This window comes from Microtus pennsylvanicus, chromosome 12 (assembly GCF_037038515.1).
Source record: "Microtus pennsylvanicus isolate mMicPen1 chromosome 12, mMicPen1.hap1, whole genome shotgun sequence".
Classification (NCBI taxonomy): Eukaryota; Metazoa; Chordata; class Mammalia; order Rodentia; family Cricetidae; genus Microtus; species Microtus pennsylvanicus.
In genome coordinates, this window is record NC_134590.1 from 91,187,929 (window position 1) to 91,208,651 (window position 20,723).

The 20,723-nt window shown below is 54.1% G+C and overlaps 2 protein-coding genes across 5 annotated transcripts in view; both read left to right on the forward strand.

The window, feature by feature from the left end:
* The first annotated feature begins 669 nt into the window (after positions 1–669).
* Gpr108 (G protein-coupled receptor 108) lies at positions 670–9,226 on the forward strand. Of its 4 annotated transcripts, none has more exons than XM_075942549.1 (17): positions 670–845; positions 1,449–1,568; positions 2,835–2,885; positions 3,035–3,117; positions 3,879–4,003; positions 4,099–4,292; positions 4,378–4,482; positions 5,889–6,022; positions 6,124–6,199; positions 6,491–6,564; positions 6,660–6,777; positions 7,272–7,402; positions 7,519–7,562; positions 7,808–7,857; positions 7,937–8,020; positions 8,098–8,222; positions 8,666–9,226. In XM_075942549.1, the coding sequence occupies exons 1-17, from the start codon at positions 720–722 to the stop codon at positions 8,748–8,750; spliced, it is 1,725 nt and encodes a 574-aa protein (XP_075798664.1). In that variant the 5' UTR covers positions 670–719; the 3' UTR covers positions 8,751–9,226. The 4 variants fall into 4 exon arrangements, with proteins under 4 accessions (XP_075798664.1, XP_075798666.1, XP_075798663.1 ...); XM_075942551.1 differs by having other exon boundaries at positions 8,746–9,226; XM_075942548.1 differs by having other exon boundaries at positions 685–854.
* A 7,726-nt stretch (positions 9,227–16,952) lies between these two features.
* LOC142832228 (complement C3-like) overlaps positions 16,953–20,723 on the forward strand; it is a 33,151-nt gene continuing 29,380 nt past the window's right edge. Inside the window, exons 1-6 of the mRNA XM_075942547.1 lie at positions 16,953–17,072; positions 18,260–18,449; positions 19,248–19,410; positions 19,506–19,576; positions 20,350–20,444; positions 20,542–20,624. Of these exons, the coding sequence (XP_075798662.1) occupies positions 16,999–17,072; positions 18,260–18,449; positions 19,248–19,410; positions 19,506–19,576; positions 20,350–20,444; positions 20,542–20,624 (676 nt within the window). The 5' untranslated portion in view covers positions 16,953–16,998. The remainder of the gene's footprint in view (positions 17,073–18,259; positions 18,450–19,247; positions 19,411–19,505; positions 19,577–20,349; positions 20,445–20,541; positions 20,625–20,723) is intronic.

Sequence of the window (20,723 nt, forward strand, 5' to 3'; positions counted from 1 at the left end):
TCTGGGGGGCTCAGTAGAAGATGAGGACCCGGTGTGTAAAATGGGATGAGGTGCCTAGGATCGGAATGGAGAACGGTCAGGGTTTCAGTTTGAAGTTAGGGCTCAGCTGCTGCAAGGGAATTAAGCCTGGGGCGGAGTCTTGCAGGTGGGACCTACAATGGCACTCGGCCTGAGATCAGAGGTCAGTATAGGGTCAAGAATTTTAGGCTTCTCAACGCCCAGGAAAGTTGGAACAGGGCAAGCCTCAACAGATGCTTATGTTTACCAAAAGCTCTACTTCTGGCCGGGTGCCAGTTTTGGTTGGGGGTGGGGGTGGGGGTGGGTGGAGGATAGGGAGGACGAAAGTGCGTCCCTTGGCATACTGGGAAATGTAGTTTTGCGTGCCTGAATCAGCTTTCCCTGGGTTCTGGGTAATGTAGTCTTGGGCCGTTAAGAGTTGAAGAAGGAATTCCGCTTTAAGGAACGGATATGAGTTCCTAGATCATTGGTGAGTCGTCCTGTTCATCAAATTGCATCCGAAACGATCTGTCTAGGGATTGGAGAGCATGAAATAGGGGCTGAAAGGACTAAGCACGCCCATTTGGGAGGCCTTCTGTTCATCAAAAAAGTCTCAGTTGGTAATTGGGTGACTCGGCCATATCGTGCAACGATTGGCTGAAAAGTGGGCGGGCCTTATCAGGCGTCAGAGGCGGTGTCGTGGGGCAGTCGTAGCCCCGGAGATGGCAGTGAGCGAGAGGAGGGGGCTCGACGGTGGGAGCCCCGCGCAGTACGGATGGGGACGCTTGTCGTTGCTGGTGCTGATGCTGAGCGGCTGCTCAGGTCGCATCCACCGGCTGGCGCTCACAGTGAGCCTCGTAGGCTTGGCCTCGCCCTACTCCCCACTAGCTCCTCTAAATAGAACTTTCGCACCCCCCCACTGCAGGCCGTGAGTGGTCTCGTCCCGGGCACCCCCACCCGGTGCTCGCAGTAGATTAGCCTGGTTTAGGGGGCGGGACTCCATCTTCCGGGACCCCTGACTCCTGGCCCTTTAAATTCAGGGGGACCCTAGGTAACAACCATAGGACCTGCTGGGGAGAGGGGGTACCTGGTAGCATCTTCCTGGAGTTAACTTCGATAGGCGGTTGGGGAAACTACTTTGAAAATTTAGCCCAGATAGAATAGAAAAGTTTTCTGTGAAGTCGAACTGATCATACCAGCATGTGTACCTCACTCTCAGGGTAGTGCACATCAACATGGGGCCTTTCACGGGGTGTCAGGGTTTCACCTGGACACTCAAACACACCCTGTAGCTGCCTGGGAGGGACTGAAGCAAAGAAATACCACCACTGCCGCCACTACCCTGCATCTGGAAAGCCTTTCTCACGTGCTTGTGCCCTGAATAAAAGATGTCCAGAGGCTCTTGGTGGAGAAAATGCCCTTGCCGCCACGGTCTCTCTGGTTTCCTGCAGGGGGAGAAGAGAGCTGACATCCAACTGAACAGCTTCGGATTCTATGCCAATGGGTCTCTAGAAGTGGAACTGAGCCTGCTTCGCCTGGGCCTCCAGGAGACAGAAGAGAAGTCATCAAAGGTGAGAAGGCTTACGGGAGGGTTCAGTGCACAAGTTCTGGAATCCTGCCCTCGCCCTGTCCCTCACCCATGGGATCTATGGCAAGTCCCATAGCCTTCTTGAGCCTCAGTTTCCCCACCTGTCACTTGGGTATGAATACAGTGTCTCCTTGGTGTCCCTGCTGGCTGAGGCAGGAGGATCAAGTTACCCAGCCCCACACTGGGAGATTTCCACAAGTGCTCCACTCCTGAGCCACTCCCACCCCACCTCAGCCCCTTTGTAGTACAACACTTTATACATATATACATAATGTATTTTGACTGTACCCCCTACTCCTCTCTAGGACTCCTCCAAGTTCCATGTCTTTTGGTTTTTAAAGATGTAGTCTCACTGTGTAGACCAAGCTAGCCACAGACTCAGAGATCACCCAGACCTTTTTTATTTTTATCTAGGGCCATAACCTTCAAGAAAACTGGCTGTCCCTCCCCCAGCGCCCATCAGCTAGGTGTCAGGGTTCAAGTACCCCTCTTCTCCACATGCTGAAATGCTGACTGGGAGTTGAGCAGCAGCAGTGTCCAGGAGACATTGTTTCTCTCTGGTCCTCCTCAACCTCTCTTACACTCTCCCGTCTCCCTCTTCACCAGTGTCCCCTTGGTAGAAGAGGTGCAATATGGATGCCCGGCTCATGGTAGCCTTATTTTTCCTTTCTTGTTTTCGGTGGGGGGGGGTGGTTGAGACAGGGTCTCACCAAGTAGCTCTGGCTGTCCTGGAACTCACTATGTAGACCAGGATGGCCTCGAACTCACAGATATCCGCCAAGTGCTGGGATTAAAGGCGTGCACCACTATGTCCAGGCACCCTTGTTTGGCAGTTTGCTTTGAGACAGGGTCTCATGTCGTCCAGGTTCACCTAAAAATCAAGCCCCTCCTGCCTCAGTCTCCATAGCCCATGATAGTGCATGCCCTACCCTGTCCAGCACCATTGGCGTTGTAGGTGGGTAAACCAATCAGGCTGTGAAAACTCTCGCAGAGAGCACTGGGAGTCTGGTGGAGCACGTCATTGAGTGTCTGGCGCATGGTGGGTGTTGAGTACCTGCGAGAGGAGCCAGGGGTGGCGGTACACGCTGAGGCAGTCGGATTGATGCAAGTCTCACAGCAGCCTGGGCACCAGCCCGACCAGCCAGGGCTGCCTGCGAGCACCGCTCTCAAAGCAGAGCAGAGCGAGGTTGCGTGCCTTCTGCTGCAGAGGGTGTTTTGGAAGCCCTTCACTGTTTTCTCCTTCCATCAGGTGGGGTTCAGCCTGAGTCGCGTCCGATCTGGCAGCGTTCACTCCTACTCGGTGAGTCGCGAGCATCAGAGGGGATGAGGGAACTAACATGGTGTGGAGGGCCTGTCTTCTTCCAGTAAAGAGTACAGCCCTGGGTGAATGAATGGATAACACGCTGAACTAGGCAGTTGTAACCCAGGTCCTCTCTGTCCACTCCCCAGAGCCGGAACTTGCACGGATGTCCTCTGGAGAGAAACAGCAGCAACTTCCTGGTCCTTTTCCTCATTAATATCCAGGACCTGCAGTGAGTGGCGACAGAGGACCCCTGCCCTCAAAGATCCACAGCCCTAGGGAGAAAGCTAGTCTCTTTGCTACATGGCGCAGCGTGTGTTTGTGTGTGTGTGTGTATGTGTGCACCCACACGCATGTACTGGATATTGAACCTACTGCCTTACAGATTGTAGGCTAGTACTGTAACCTCACCAAGCCTCCAGCCCCTCAGTAGGGGATTCTAGGCGGGGCTCCACCCTGACCACGCCCCAGCCCCTCACTGGGGATTCTAGGCAGGGCTCCACCCTGATCATGCCCCCAGCCCCTCACTGAGGGATTCTTGTGGGGAGACTTCACCCCTGAGCCATGACTCCAACCCTCTTTGTACTTAAAAAAAAGAAGAAAATAAAATGAGCTTTTCACATTCCTATTATAGAAAATATATTAATTTGGGAAAGTAAAAAAAAAAAAAAAAAAAAGACAGGGGCTCAATACGTTTTACCAGTTTGGGTCTTGAACTCACTCTGTAATCCAGGCTGACATTGAACTGCCTCTGCCTGCCAAGTACCTTGGATCACAGGCCTTTTGCCCGCAGACCAGGCCATGTTGTCTGCCCTTCCCAGTAGACCGATAGTTGCTATTACAGACAACCAAGAATGTGCCCGCTACCTTGATGGGTGGTGGCCAGATGCTAAGATTTGGTGATTCTCCAACCCCTTCAGGAGGGCATCCACATATGTGGTGTACCTGGCCACAGACTTCACCATCTCCTTTCCCTATTCTTCCTCACCCAAGGGTCAAAGTCCTAAAATTTGGAGAGCAGAGGAAGTTGCTCATTTCCCCTGGTCTCCTCTCGGACGCCCCTGCCCAGTCGAGCCTCCTGAAGTCAGAGCCGACAGACACCCCTAAGGGGAGCAGTGGTAAGTCCGGGAGGCTGGGTGGAGCTAGCTGCCCTGGATGCACCCCAATTTTCTGCCTGTCTGTCTTTTGACAGTTTCTTACCCATCCCCTACAGAGACTTCTGCAGTCAAGGAAGGTCAGGCAAAGCCTGGAGCACCCCATGTTTCAGGAGAGAAAACTACCCTGGGGGTACATGGACACTCAACAGAGGGCCAGCCACAGAGGCATCCGCCCACACAGGATCTCGGTGGGAAGGAGACAGAGCTGGTGTTGGGGCTGGGCCACCTGAACGACTCCTACAACTTCAGCGTGAGTACCTGCCTCACCCGCATGTCCCCACCTGCCCTGAGCCTCTGCTGGAGGACACTCCTGAGACCCCCCTCCCTGTGACCAGTTCCACGTGGTGATTGGCTCCAGGGATGAGGAAGGCCAGTACAGCCTCAACTTCCACAACTGTCACAACTCCGTTCCTGGCAAGGAGCATCCGTTTGACCTCACCGTGAGTATCCAGGGACAGGGTGCCCCCGCCCACCTGACCGGCATTGTCTCCATCCTGTGCTTACGGGGGGGGGGGGCATGCAGCACAGCTCATGTGTGGAGGTCAGAGGAGTCAGTTCTCCCACATGTGGGCTCCAGGGATCAAACTCAGGTCATCAGCTTTGGCCGCAAGCTTCTTCACCCACTGAGCCATCTTGCCACCTCCTGGATGAACTTCCTAAAGTCCTCTGTTGGGCTTTGGTGACACATGCAAGCTAGGGTATGCACTGTCCTGATCAGAAGTATTTAAGGGAAAACAAAGGTGTGTCTATTTCAGGTGTGTACAGAATGTGTGTGTGTGTCCATTCATCTGTGCAGGGGAACTTGTATGGTGTGCACAGGAACTCATAGTCAGTCCCCAGTGGTGTTCCTTGGATGCTGGCCTAGAACTCACTATGTAGACCAGGCTGGCCTCGAACTCACAGAGGTCCACCTGCCTCCGCCCGGTGCTGCAAGTGAAGGTGTGTGCCACCACCGCCAGCTCACCTAGTTTTTGGAGACGGGGTCTCTGACAGACCTCAGGGATCCTCCTGTCTGCACTGCCATGCTAGGATTTTTTATGTGGGTTCTGGGGATCTGAACTCAGCTCCTCACGATTGCAAGGCAAGCACCGTCCCTAGCTGTGTCATGAACAACCTGTAGGCCCGGTTTACGTGTATTTTGGATGTGAGTGTGTGTGCAGTGCGTGTGGAGGTTGGAGGGCAGGTTGCAGGAGTTTGTTCCTTCCTGCCTTCACGTGTGTTCCAAGGATGGCTGCCTGAAGTTGTCCTTGATGCACACACACACATAAACAGAATCACACAGTATGTCCTAGATCAGTGGTGCTCAGCTTCTGAATCTCGACCCTTTGGGGGCCGCGTATCAAATATCCTGCGTATCAGATATTTATAGTACAGTTCAGAACAGTAACAGAATTACAGAATTACTGTTATGAAGTAGCAACAAGACAGTTCTTTGGTTGGGGGTCACCACAACATGAGGAGCTATATTAAAAGGGTCACAGCATCAAGAAGGCTGAGAACCACTGGCCTAAGTGATCCAGTCACAACATGGGTAGTTGTATTGGATACTATGAGTCATTTTTTCTCCTGGGTGGCCCCTCACTGACACCATGTAACACCTCTGTGTCCCTCGTTTACATCTCCAGCCTTCCCCAATCTTCTGGAAATGTGGCAGGCCCTGTGCAAATGCTTGTCACTTTGTACAAAGACTGGGTCCTCCCTGGGTGTTGGTCCTCTATATGCACCCATTTGAGAGATGGGACCAACTGAGGCTCTAGCTGGCAAGTGGATGACCCGGAGACTGGAACTCTCCAGAAACCCAGAGCTAGAGCCACAGGGGCAAGGCCACCTGCCTCCCCACTTCCAGGTGATGATCCGAGAGAAGAATCCGGAAGGCTTCCTGTCAGCGGCAGAAATGCCCCTCTTCAAGCTCTACCTGACGATGTCTGCCTGCTTCCTGGCTGCTGGCATCTTCTGGGTGTCCGTGCTCTGCAAGAATACGTAAAGCGCCTTCCTGCCCTACCCGCCCTGCCCGCTGCCTCTCTGAGGGCCTCACGTCCTGATCTCAAAGGTGCTCTCCCTCCCCATTCCCCCTCCGGCAGATACAGTGTCTTTAAGATCCACTGGCTCATGGCAGCCCTGGCGTTCACCAAGAGTGTCTCCCTGCTTTTCCACAGCGTGAGCAACCGGGGCCTGGCGGCACAAGGGTGGGATGGTGAGATGGGACATCTGTCCACCTGCGCACCCTGTCCAGCTCAGCTCAGTTCTCACGACCTACCCTCCAGGACCATCCGCTGGTCCAGCGCTGAGTGTCCCCCACCAGCTGTGACCCCCGCCCCCCGTGGTAGAGGGGATCCATGGCGCCTGGCTGTTTGCATTTCCCTCCCCAATCACCTTCCCACACCTCTGCCCCTGAGCTGCTTCACCCGGTCCTCCTCTCTGACTGCCTGTCCCTCTGCCTGCCTCTAGATCAACTACTATTTCATCAACAGCCAAGGCCACCCCATCGAAGGCCTCGCCGTCATGCACTACATCACACACCTGTGAGTCACCCGGCTCTGTCCACAGGTGGGGGAGGCAGGCGGAGGGGGCTGGGCCCCCACCTCATCACCAGACCTCCCCCACCCTGGCTCCCCAGGTTGAAAGGTGCCCTTCTTTTCATCACTATTGCCTTGATCGGCTCAGGCTGGGCCTTTGTGAAGTATATGCTGTCAGACAAGGAGAAGAAGATTTTTGGAATTGTGATCCCTCTGCAGGTATGTGTGTGGGTTCCTCAAGAGAGAGTGGAGACATAGGGAGAGATTCAGAGAGGAATGCTAAGGATTGATGCAGGGAGGGATGCTGGGGTGGGGTACCGGGAGGGATGCTGGGGTGAGATAGAGGAGGGATGCTGGGGTGGGGTAGGGGAGGGATGCTGGGGTGGGGTACGGGGAGGGATGCTGGGGTGGGGTGCAGGGAGGGATGCTGGGGTGGGGTAGAGGAGGGATGCTGGGTGGGGTACGGGAGGGATGCTGGGTGGGGTACGGGAGGGATGCTGGGGTGGGGTAGGGGAGGGATGCTGGGGTGGGGTACGGGGAGGGATGCTGGGGTGGGGTACAGAGAGGGATGCTGGGGTGGGGTACGGGGAGGGATGCTGGGGTGGGGTACGGGGAGGGAAGTCCATGGTGGTGGAGGATTTGGCGGTTCATTTTTAGTGTACAGGAGCAAAAGGATGGGAATCAAATCAGGCGGTGTCCTGCTAATCCCACAGGTCCTGGCTAATATTGCATACATTGTCATCGAGTCCCGTGAGGAGGGTGCCAGTGACTATGGACTCTGGAAGGAGATCTTGTTCCTGGTGGACCTCATCTGCTGCGGTGCCATCCTCTTCCCAGTCGTGTGGTGAGGAGCCGGCCCTGCCCCTCAGCCCCGCCGAGGCCCCCCCACTACCCCACAGAAGACTCTTGTTTACAGGGTTGGGGTCATGTTCGCTTCCCACATACTTCCTCCTGATCCAGGTCCATCCGGCATCTGCAGGACGCATCCGGCACTGATGGGAAGGGTGAGGCCCCTCCTCAAGGGTTTTCCAGCCCTGTGTTCTCTCTGACACCAGGGGCCAGGGCCCGTGTCTTCATGACTGTGTTTGCGTCTCACTCCTCTGTCCCCTCTCTCCCCCTTGCCAGTTGTTCTTTCTACACCTCATCCCGTAGCCTTGGAACTGCTCCCCAGCCCTGTCCCCTCCTCTGTTGCCCTCCCCTCCTACCACTTTGAGTGACCCCCCCACCCCCATTCTGTGCCCTCCCACAGTGGCAGTGAACCTGGCCAAGCTGAAGCTGTTCCGACATTACTACGTCATGGTAGGATTCCTGCCCTTCCCCAGGCCTGACTCTCCCCACGACTCTCTGCCCCTGACCCCCATGCCCCACGTGTCCCCAGGTCATCTGCTATATCTACTTCACCCGCATCATCGCCATTCTGCTGCGTGTGGCTGTGCCCTTCCAGTGGCAGTGGCTGTACCAGGTGAGCGGAGCAGAACAGGGTCCCCAGTAGGGTGGGTGGCCAGGGAGGCCCCCCTGATCCTATGCCCTGGCTCCTAGCTCTTGGTGGAGAGTTCCACGCTGGCCTTCTTCGTGCTCACCGGCTACAAGTTCCAGCCAGCTGGGGACAACCCTTACCTGCAGCTGCCCCAGGAGGATGAGGAAGATGTACAGATGGAGCAAGTGTGAGCAAGCTATGGGGTGGGGGTGGCTGGGGTTAGACCTAGGCTGCTTCTGGGGCTGCGGCTAGACAGGATCATGGGTGTGTGGGGCCAAAAAGGACTAAAGGTGGGGTGTGGGTAGCCTTCAAACTAGTCCGAGTGGTGCTTGGAGACGGCCTCTGGGGTGTGCTGAGGAGCTGAAGGACAGGTGGTCCACAGGGTGCGTAACCTAGAGGGCTGGCAGGTCTGCCCGGACTGGGGCTCTGGCAGAAAGTGATGGGCTCTGTCACCTAGGCCCGGGAGACCTCAGAGGCCAGCTGGGTCGGACTGGGTCACTCTGGAGTGATGGGCTCTGTCACCTAGGCCCAGGAGACCTCAGAGGCCAGCTGGGCTGGACCGGGTCACTCTGGAGTGGTTGGAGCCAGGCTGATTTGACAGCGGGGTTAAGACTAACATACTGACTACAGGGCTAGGTCTGGTTGGGGATGGAGGACTGGGATGGTCCCTTCAGCTGCTGGACCCTGCTTCTGCTGTGTGCCTCACCCAGGATGACGGATTCTGGATTTCGGGAAGGCCTGTCCAAAGTCAACAAGACAGCCAGTGGCCGGGAGCTGTTGTGACTTCCTTTCATCCAGCCACCACCCTCAGACCTTCTGCACCCTGCACACCTGCTCTTGTCCCCTGGTGTGCAGGGAGGCCTAGGGGTTCGTGCCAACAGGGAACACAAGACGTGGGTCCCCAAGGAGCCTTCCAAAAAATGACGCCCCTCCCCCAACACTGCATCCCTGTCCTCTTCAATCTTCAGTACGTTAAGGACCGGTCTTTTTTTTTTCTTTTTTTCTTTTTTTTTTTTTCCATTTCTTGAATTTCCTGATGCTGAGGGGTTTGAGGGCCTAAGACAAGCTGCATCTATGATCTCAGATCCTGGATCCTCAGTCCAGGTGGTAGCACTTGCCTGTCATCCTCTGAAGATCCTCATGAAACTTTAGGCCAATCAGTAGACAAATAAAGATAAAGATAAAACAAAATTCATAATGAGGAGATGATGGTCTGCCAATGCTGTCCCGGGCCCTGTGGTGGCTGTTGTGGAACGTGTGACCAAGTTCCCCCTCCCAACTCAACCCTCAAGTCACCAGACCCAGGATGAGGTTCCCACAGGGACTGGCCCAGCCACAGACGTCTGGAAGGTGCGGACGAACCAGCGTCCTCTGAAAACAGGCCTGAGCATGTGACTGAGCTGTGGGAACCCAAAGTGCTTGCAGGTCCCAAAGCCTCCATGAAGATGGCCTGTGAGCTTATAATCATGCTAGGGCGATGGGGAGGGCTAGATCCCTGGCCCTGGCCACAGCCTGGGCCCTCAAGACACCCTGTTTCAAAACCCAAGGGACAGCAGACGCAGCCCCTGACTGCCTGTGACCTTAGGCCACAGAGAGAACTAATAGCAGGGCGTGGCGGCTCAAGCCTCTAACTCCAACATCCAGGAAACTGAGGCAGGAAAGTACTAGGGTTTGAGGCTAGCCTGGGCTAAAGAGGTCTGTTCGTGTAGAAATGGATAGTCATGGCCCTAAGGGTCCAGCACCAACCTTGTCCTAGCCTCTTGGAGACCCCTTTACAGTTAGTTCTTCAAGATGGCTGTCTCTGTCCTCCCCCCTCCCATGAGGATATCAGGAATGTCTTTCAGAGTGCAGAGACAACATGGTGGGGGTGGGGGAATAAGGAGGGGCCGGGGGCCCTGGTTGAAGCTCCCACAGTAAGGAAGTGAGGCCAGCTGCAGACCAGATGAACAAATAGCCCAGCTAGCCTGAAGCACTACAGGCTGGGGAGGGTGTGGAAGGGGGTGGTGGGAGGCAGAGCCAAGCCTGACAGGGCAGCAGCAGGCAGAGTCCTAAGAACAGACTGTAAGTCTTTGTGCCAGGCCCACGGGAAGCCATGAAAGAATCAGAGGAGGGTCGGGGCACTGTGCAGCTGGACACGCGGAAGTAGACATGGTGATCACACTCCAAAGATGGGCACACCCTAGTGCTCACCACTTGTGCATGTGTCCTGACAGTGGAAAGGAAGATCTGAAGGGAAGTGATGAGGGCACCCTGGTGGGTTCCAGCGTCCTCACAGGAAACTTGGCCCGCCATGGTGGCACATGCCTTTAAACCCAGCACTCAGCACTGGGGAGGCAGAGGCCTGGTCAACAGAGTGAGTTCTGGGACAGCCAGGACTACACAGAGAAACCTTGTCTCAAAGTACAAAACAGAACAAACAAAAAATCCTGAGAAGGAGCGATGGCTCAGTAGTTAAGAGCACTGGCTGCTCTTCCAGACATCCTGGGTTTAGTTCCCAGCACCCACATGGTAGCTCAAGACTAACTCCAGTTCCAGGGGTTCTAACACCCTCACAGATACATACACAGACAAAACACCAAAGCACAAAAAAGGAAAATAATAAACGGGACAAGGAAAGCTGGAGCGGAGGGCAGGCAGGTGAAGTGCTATACATAGCATTCACACCTATTCACACCTGTCCTCGCAGTGCCTCAGGTGCCAGCAGGATGTGAGCTTCAGAAAACCTGGTTGTGCAGTGAGAATGTGCAAACAAAACAGAACAAATCCAAAGGGGAAGACAGAGGAGGGAGGGGAGGGAGAGAAAGGAGGGACAGGAGGGAAGAGAGAGGAGGGAGGGAAGAGAAGGGAAGAGAGAGAAGGGAGAGGGTATAAGGCACCTACCTGAGGGTTCTGTCTGCAAGGAGTGGTTCACTGTCTCTGGAGACCAGGCTCAGACCTGAAGGGGAGGGATGTATGGGGTGCCCAGTGGCTGGACTCTGACCCCGCCACCGCCTTTTTTGTGCCATCTGGGGTACCCCAAGCCCCACACGGAGCTCAGGGAAGAAGCTGTTGTCACAGCCTTATAGATGGTGCGGGGGTCAATGTCCCCAAGAGTTAATGAGTTACAGGGTAGGGAGAGAGGTCACCCAGCCTGGGTGCTAGCTGGACAGGAATTCCAGGAACCTGGGCTTCCAAGCATGGAGAGAATCCTGTGCAGGAAGGGGGGAGGGGATCACAGGGATAATCACACCCATCAGTCAGAGTTGGGGGGTCTTCCACCCAGAAATCAAATGCACCCCTTTCTTTCATTCTCTCCTGACACCAAAGCTCAGCACTGACAGGAGAGTCTGCAGCTCCCTCATTCTATAGTTTGGGACAGGGGCTCTCTCTGTAGCCCAGGCTGGCTCACAGAGATTTGCCTTCTTCTGCCTCCCTGAATATGTGGACCACCGCGCCAGGCATTTCTCACAGCTTTTTAGCTATGTTTGCTCAAAAACATTTTATTTGAATTATTTTATTTTTTAGGCAGCGTCTCATGTAGCCCAGGCTGGGCATATACTCTCTCTGTAGCCAAGGATAACCTTGAATTCCTGATCTCCCAGGTACTGAGAAGTCAGGTTTGCTTCACCACATCTGACACACTATGTAGCCCAGGATGACTCGGAACTTCTGGCAGTCACACTGCTTCAGATTCTCAGGAAGAATGGCAGGCACATACCACCATGCCTGATCCCGCTCTCCAGAGAGTGTGTGTGTGCACGTGTTTGTGCGTGTGTAGGCCCTAAGTTGATGTCCAGTGACTCCAGTCATCACTCTGTACTTCTGTTTACTTACCAAGGTCTCTCACAGAACCCAGAACTCACTGGCTCCCTCTGTTCCAGCAAGCCAGCTTGCCCAGGACCCAGGGAATCCCTGTCTCTCTGCTGGAGTTAACAGAGGATGCCAAAATGGCAAAGTCACTAGATTTGTACCCCCTGAGCCACCTTTCCAGGTCTTGCTATGCACCCAGGTTGGTCTCAAATGGCAATGCTCCCTCCTCAGTTTAAGTGCTGGAGTGGCAGGCATGTGCCACCTCACCTGGCATGGCTCTACCTGTTCAATGTTCGTGTGTGTGTGTGCGTGTGTGTGTGTGTGTGTGTGTGTGTGTGTGTGTGTGTGCAGGTGCAATTGTTTTTAGCCAAATACTTCGCACAGATCTTATGCAGTCTTGAAGCCAGAACGATGGGTTTGTGGCCCCCACTCCTTGAGAATCCCTGCACATTGTCCCCTCCACACTGCTCAGGAGGCCCACTCTCCCCCTCCTGATGTTCTGACACAAGTTCTTATTTCCCCAGAGGAAAGTCAAGGGGATCAAGAATTCCCCTACTCTCTCCTCCCAGAGCACCTCCCTCCCAGCGGGCCCTGGTTCAATCATGGCTTCCTGGTTACCTCCCAGCACTGAATGCTGTTGTGCAGCGACATCCCAGAGATTGGACCCTTCCCACATCCCCCCCAGACCAGAAGCAGGAATGACTGTGAACCCTCAAGTTGAGAACTGATCTCTGGTGCGTGCACACACAAACACCCCCACCACCACCACAGGGCGAATCCTTTGTATTCAGGCCTGCAGGTCACTCACCTCCACCAGACAGGGTAAACAGGTCCACAAAGGACAAACCAAATCTAGTAGCCTGAAAGAAGCCACCAGCAGCAAATCACAAAGCCCTTGTATTTCAGGCTGGAGTAAAACAATGGAACCAGGAAAAAGCCTGGGGTGAGGTGTGGGGTGGACACAAGCCTGGTCACCTGAGTTCTATCCAAGGGACACATAACACTGGAAGGAGGACAGGGACACCTACAAGTCTCCTCTGACCTCTGCACACACGCCTGAGTATATGCAATCATAAAGATTTTAAGATGCAATTTTTAAAATATGTGATAAATAGAAACAAAACCAAGAAAGCAAGTGCCTGGGCAGAGGAGGCAGAAGCAGAAGTAAGGGGGAGCACTTGGAGATCCAGTTTCAAAAGTTGGGCCCCAGTTTTAGAGGCAAGCTAATGTACCTCCCCTCCTCCCTCCTCCCTTTCTGCCTTCCACAGAAAGGATGTTGCAATCTCAGCTAAAAGACAAGCCAGGTTTGTTCTAACTCCCAGCCACCCCTGTGCCCCAAGAGGCCAGGAAAACTGAGTGGTTTACAGGAAATCATGAAACTTTCCCCTTAACCCCTTCAGGGGTGTTCGCGAATACCTGTTCTTGGATTGGGCATCACCACCTTGATTTACAATGTTCACACACAGCCATTCACGGCTCAGTCGCATAGGACAGCGTGGTGGTTGTGGTGGTGGTGGAGGTCATGGTGGTCATGGTGGAGGTCATGGTGGTCATGGTGGTGGAGGTGGTGGAGGTCGTGGTGGTGGTGGTGGTGGAGGTCATGGTGGTCGTGGTGGAGGTCATGGTGGTCGTGGTAGTAGTGGTGGTGGGTGTGGGGGTAGTGGTGGTGGAGGTCATGGTGGTCGTGGTGGAGGTCATGGTGGTCGTGGTGGTCGTGGTGGTGGTGGAGGTTGTGGTGGTGGTGGTCGTGGTGGTGGTGGTGGTGGTGGTGATGGAGGTCATGGTGGTCATGGTGGTGGTGGTGGTGGTCGTGGTGGTCGTGGTGGTGATGGTGGTGGTGATGGAGGTCATGGTGGTCATGGTGGAGATCATGGTGGTCGTAGTGGTGGTGGTGGTGGTGGTGGTGGAGGTCATGGTGGTCATGGTGGAGGTCATGGTGGTGGTGGAGGTGGTGGTGGTGGTGATGGTGGTACTGGTGAGGTGGTGGAGGTGATGGTCATGGTGGTGGTGGTGGTGATGTAGGTCATGGTGGTGGTGGTGGTGGTGGTGGTGGTGGTGGTGGTGGTGATGGAGGTCATGGTGGTGGTGGTGGTGGTGGTCGTGTGGTGGTGGTGGTGGTGGTGGAGGTCATGGTGGTGGTGGTGGAGGTCATGGTGGTGGTGGTGGTCGTGGTGATGGAGGTCATGGTGGTGGTGGTGGTTGTGGTGTTGGCGACAGGAAAGGCAGACAGATAGCTCCACTAGGGTCCAGTCACTACCCACGACTCTCAGAAAGTTCCTGGGCAGGCTGGTGTGACCACTCACCAGCTCTAGGCACTCCAGAGCTCAAGGCATGCTGGGGGCAGTGCTTGCCTAGCAAACATAAAGTCCTGAGTTTCATCCCCAAAACCAAATAAAGCAGGCATGGTGAGAACCTGGCACCCCAGCACACAGGAGGTGACACAGTAGAAACAGGGGTTGAAGGTCACCTTTCTTTACATGGGGACTCTGAAGTCAACCCAGGCTACAGAAGACACTATCATAAACCAGAAAAACAAAGAAAAAACAGCTAGATTTTGTGGCTGCCCCTTGAATCCCATTCAGCACTTTGGAGGCAGAGGCAGGAGGACCTCTGAGTTCTCGGCCAGCCAAACCTACATAGGATCCTTTCTCAACAGATCTGAAATTCATCAAGCAAGACCTAGCAGCCAGGACTGAGGAAAACTGGGAATTCATTTCCTGGAATTTACAACCCAGCCAGCAGGTGTCTAAATCTGTAGAACCCTCAGAGAGCGAGCTGGCAAGATCTAGTAAGCTCAGGGAAACACCAGCTGTGCTGACACTCTGCTTGGCAAGAAGAAACTGAGGCCCAGGGCTCTCCCATGCCTCAAGAGAGTGGCAGCTTAGACAGGAAGTGTCTGCCAGTGAGTGAGGCCGGTGATGGACCGGCTGTTTTCACACCAGGGCAGTTGACAGGAGTGGTAAGGGTTCTGTGAGCATTGATTTGGAACAGTCTTTGAGGAAAATCTTTCACACACAGAAAACACGGACTATCCAGGGAAGCTGGAAGAGCACAGAGAAGAGGCTAAGAGTTACTGTTGAAGCTGTGGTTGGACATTGACCCTTCTCTAGGATCAGAGTCTGTGGGGCCAGAGAGATAGCTTATAGGTTGTCATCTAGCACGGGTTGCCCATCCAAGGAATTTGTGTTCGATTACCAGCACCCTATTCAGCTCACCCAAACATCTGAAATTCCAGTTCTAGGGGATCCAACATCTTATTCTGGCCGCTATAAGCATCAGACATGCATGTGGTGCACAGCCATACATGCAGGCAAAACACGCAGACACATACCTATAAAATAAATATTTAAGTTGGGTGGTGGTGGTGGTACATGCCTTTAATCCCAGCAGAGGCAGAGGCAGAGGCAGGTGATTTTCAGTGAGTTTGAGGCCAGCCTGGTCTACAGAGCGTGCTTCAGGACAGCCAGGACTGTAACACGAAGAAAGCCTGTGTCGAAAAACCAAAATAAAAAAACAAAAGGCATGCAGGTGGCAGCACAGGCCTTTAATCCTAGCACTCGAGAGGTAGAGGCAGGCAGATCTCTGTGAGTTCGAGGCCAGCCTGGGCAACAAAGCCAGGTCCAAGAGAGCCAGGAGAAACCAGACTACAAGGAGAAACCCTGCCTTATGAACAAAAAAGAAAAGGAAAGGAAAGCAGAGGGGAGGGGAGGGATGGGAATAGTGGGGAGGGAAAGAAAGGTGTCATGTAGCCCAGACAGGACTCTAACTTGGAGGTGAGGCTGACATTGAACTCTCGATTGTCCTGTCTCTATGTCCTAGTACTGGGTTGATAGGCCTGCAGCCTAGAATTGAGTTCCCTGCTACTGAGACCAATACCCAGTCCTTCACGTGTGCTGGGCAAACTCTTTTCCCTAGCACACTTCTTGGCGAGTGAACAGCCAAGCTGAACTGTCCTAACCTCCAAGAAGCCCTCCTGGATCGTTTCAGCAGCTGAATTCTTTCTTGCTGCAGAAAACATCCCACAGAGCTGGGACTGTGTGTTCAGGGGTACCCAACACCAACCCTCCTCATAGGAAAGGCAAGGTTTATAAATGCCTTTGTAAGTTGGCCTTGGTGATGCTGGCAACCAGGAAGGCGGAGGCAGGAGGATTGCTTGGATGCAGGAGTCCAGGATTATTTAGCACAATGGTTCTTAAGCTTCCTGATGCTGCAATCTTTTAATACAGCTTCTCATGTCATGGTGACCCCCGCCAACCACAGAATTATTTTCATTCCTTCATTATGGCTGTAAATTGGCTTCGGTTATGAATCGTAATGTAAACACCTGATATGCAGCCCACAGAGGGGTCATGACCCACAGGTTGAGAACTGCTGGTTTAACAAGACCTGTGGGTGGGGGTGGGGGTCAGGAAGAACCAGTCAGACAGACAAGCTCTGGTGCTGGAACCCAGCTCAGTGTGGAAGGAGTCTCTCTTTTTTTGTTTGTTTGTTTTTTATTTAATTTTTTTAATTTATTTATTTATTAAGGATTTCTGCCTCCTCCCCGCCACCGCCTCCCATTTCCCTCCCCCTCCCACCGATCAAGTCACCCTCCCCCATCTGCTCATAGAGCAATCAGGGTTCCCTGACCTGTGGGAAGCCCAAGGACCGCCCACCTCTATCCAGGCTCTGACAATGAGGAAGAATGGGAACTCAAGAACAATCGCAGTGGGTTTTTGATCCTACTGCACGTACTGGCTTTGGGGGAGCCTAGGCAGTTTGGATGCTCACCTTACGAGACTTGGAAGGAGTCTTTTTAGACTTGAATTGTTTTTTGTTTGTTTGTTTTTTGTTTTTGTTTTTTTTTTTTGTTTTTGTTTTTGTTTTTTTGTAACCAAGTACAATAGGGATCAGCCAAGGTTCAGCATTTGGCCTTGACCCCAAGAGGAACCTGAGGCAGGGGAATGCCAGGGAAATGGGTCTTGGGTTAATCCCCCAAGACATGTTGGCCCCAGGCTTGTGAAAAGCTTAGGAAACAGTGTTGCAAAATCTGGGGCAGTCCCTGGATACAGGAATGAGGAGGGCCCAGAGGAGGAGGTCCACATAAGAGGCAGCCCTCTGCAGACTGGCTCACTCCTGCCTGCCCCTGCCCCTGCCCCTCACCTCCCTCACTCCCTCCACCTTAGTCCTCCACTATGGGACCTGCTTCAGGGCCCCAGCTGCTGCTGCTGCTGCTTGCCAGCTCCCCCCTGGCTCTGGGGAGTCCCATGTAAGTAGTTACCTTCTGGGGTGCACTTCTGTGTAGACTTCCTAAGTTACCTGGGTGAGAGTGCTCTCTGTGGGGGAAGGGTACAAGATATGGGTGTTAGGAGTTTGGGGTGGGGACTGGGAGATGGCTCGGTGGGGAAGAACTCTTGCTGCATGAACATGACCCTTGGTCAAAGTCCCAGCACCCATGAAAAAGCCAGGAGTGACCTTAGTGCCCGTAACCTCACACTGTATGGGGCTGGAGACAGCCCAGCACCAGGTTCAGAGAGAGAAGACCTTGGCTCTAGGGAGTAAGGTGTGTGAGTGGGAACACAGGACACGTGACATCGCCCTCGGGCCTCCACACACACGCATGTCAGGAGCATGCACGTGAATGTATGAACACACAGAATCTGGTCTGCTTGGGGCTGGAGAGATGGCTCAATGGTTAAGAGCATTGCCTGCTCTTCCAAAGGTCCTGAGTTCAATTCCCGGCAATCACATGGTGGCTCACAGCCATCTGTAATGAGGTCTGGTGCCCTCCTCTGGCCTGCAGACATACATGCAGACAGAATATTGTATACATAATAAATAAATAAATATTTAAAAAAAAGAATCTGGTCTGCTTGAGTGTCAGGGTATTTACAGGCTCATGATCATCAAATCCCCTACTGTAGCATTGGGGTGCCTACTTATAGAACAGAAGATCTGTCGACTCATGGTGTCTGTGATGCCTCATGGTTTAGGCATTGGTGAGGTTGAGATTTGTGAATTGGGGCACTGTTGGGGTCTGCAACTGTTGACTGTGTGGACTGTCAAAAGCCAAGCTCAGATAGGGCCTGATGACTCTGGCCTGTTATCCCAGCTACTCTGGAGACAGAGGCAGGAGGCCCGCACATTCTAGACAAGCCTGGACTACATAGTGAATTCAGGGCTAGCTTGGGCAACTTAGCAAAGGGCAACTTAGCAAGACGCTGTCTCCAAATAGAAGAGTGAGAAGAGGTGAGGGTAGCTCGGTGATAGAGCACTTGCTCCTGCGAGCCAAGTGCTAAAACCAGGGAGAGCCAGCTTCCAGTGACTGAGGGGAAGGGAGAGGGAGGGAGCACTGAGAGCCCTCCAGAAGCAGCGACAGGGCCAGCCAGGCACTGACGGGTGAGGGCTGGAGTCTGCAGTCTTGAGGTGACATCTTCTCCGGTACTCCTCACGCAGGTATTCCATCATCACCCCCAATGTCCTGAGGCTGGAGAGCGAAGAGACCATCGTGCTGGAGGCCCATGAGGCACAGAACGACGTCCCAGTATCAGTATCTGTGCACGATTTCCCAAAGAAGCAGGTGCTGACCAGCGAGAAGACAGTGCTGACAGGCGCCACTAGACACCTGGGCACCGTAACAATCAAGGTGGGCAAGGGAATGTGGAACTACAGACAACTACAGCCCCTTAGGTCCAGCCTGAGTCCCCTCTCCTGAGTCCACTGAGCTCCGCCCCCTGAGCCCCTCCCATCTGAGTCCCACTCCTCTGAGCCCCACCCCTCAGACTCTACCTTCTAAGTCCCTCCCCTCCGTGCCCTGCCCCTCTAAGCCCCGCCCCTGGCCCCTCCCCTCTGCGTCTCCACTCCTCTGAGCCACTTGCCTCAGAATCTACCTTTTAAGTTCTTCCCCTATGAGCCCCACACTCTAAACCTCGCCCCTATGAGCTCCCTTACCACGCCCCCGCGCACCTATGAATTCTGCCATCTGAGCCCGTCCCCCATGAGCCCCGCCCACTTAGCCCCTCCCCTCTGAGCGGCGTCCACTTAGCCCCTCCCCTCTGAGCCCCTCTCCTCAGAATTTACCATCTAAGTCCCTCCCCTCTTAGACTCACCCCTCTAAGCTCCGCCCCTCTGAGCCCGCCCTCCGCAACTCTGAACTCCGCCCCTTTTAGCCTCTACCCTCTTAGCCCCTCCCATCAGAGTCCCCACACCTCTGAGCCACTCCCCTCAGAATTTACATTCTAATTTCCGCCACTCTGTGCTCTGCCACTCTGAGACCCACCCCTCTGAGCCCCTCCCCTCAGAATCTACCTTCCAAGTCCCTGGCCTCTGAGCTGCTGCAAAAATCCACTCCCTGACCACCGACACTCTGACTCCTGCCCCTCTGAGGGGAGACACAGAAGGTCCAGAGGCTCATACGCCTGACTGCCCCCCGATCCATGTGCAGATTCCCGCCAGTAAGGAGTTCCAGACAAATAAGGGGCAAAAGTATGTGACAGTGGTGGCAAGCTTCGGGCAAACGGTGGTGGAGAAAGTGGTGCTGGTGAGCTTCCAGAGTGGGTACCTCTTCATCCAGACAGACAAGACCATCTACACCCCAGGCTCCACGGGTAAGGGCTGCGGGTGGCTGCACACACCAGGGCTGGAGGACCCTCCCAGAACCTGAGGTCTAATGGGACTCGCTTGTCTCCCCCACACCATCCAGTCCTCTATCGGATCTTCACCGTAGACGACGAGCTACTGCCCGTGGCCAGGACGGTTGTCATCACCATTGAGGTACCAGCTACTGAGTTTCCCAGAGAGCCTCAGAAAGGGGCAAATGGCTACACAGCATGGCCAGTGCAGAGGAGCCAGAGACCTAGGGATCCCCATAGGAGGGATACCAATAGGGAGGGTCATAGATGCAGGATCTGAACCCAGAGAAGCTCCCTGAGCCTGTTTCCCAATCAGAAGGTTGGGATGACCCTTAATTGTAACTCCCTGTAGTATAGTCTGCCCAGTAGAGGGCACCTGGGAAAGCCTGAGTGAGGATTTCCCCTCCTTCTCCCCCACAACCCTCAAGTGGCTCCCACTTCTTTAGAATCAAAGCCCAAGTCTTCCTTGCAGGGCACGAGGGCTGCTCATCCTGCTGCTCATCCTGCCGTGTTCCCTCCTTGCCTTCCTCCTCCCTCTGTCTCTCATTCCCTCTGCTACACACACACACACACACACACACACACACACACACACAGACACACACACAGACAGACACAGACACACACACACACACCACCCCTGATCTTGTAAATACCCAGGCATTTGCTGGATGAACTATGTCCTAAGCCAGTGAGATCAGGCTATGTATGTAAACATACATAGAATGCACAGCACAGAGAGGCTGAGCCATCTGTCTGAGATCACCCAGCTTGTAAGTGGCACAGTAGGGATTTGAACCTAGGCAGAGTGACCAAGGTCTATGCTTCTAACTGCCACCTCAGCAGACATAGGAATGGTGTGGTTGGGCCTCTCAGAGTTGCTTTATCCCATATGCATTTCCTGTCTCCTTACAGACCCCTGATGGCGTGCCCATCAAGAGAGACACTCTGTCTTCCCAAAACCAGTATGGCATCTTACCCTTCTCTTGGAACATTCCAGAACTGGTCAAGTATGTCTGGGTCTCCAGGAACGGGACTCCCCTGTCCCAGGAGAGGGATGGGGAGGCACTTGGAGGCCCAGTGGGTCACACTCCTCATTTCTTGCAGCATGGGACAGTGGAAGATCCGAGCCTTCTACGAGCATGCACCACAGCAGATCTTCACCGCACAGTTTGAGGTGAAGGAGTATGGTAAGTCCAGGCGGACCGGACAGGCTTGGGATAAGGACAAGGCCGCCATGCCTGTGCTAACCTGGCAGCCCTGCAACGCCATCTTTGCCATCTCCACAC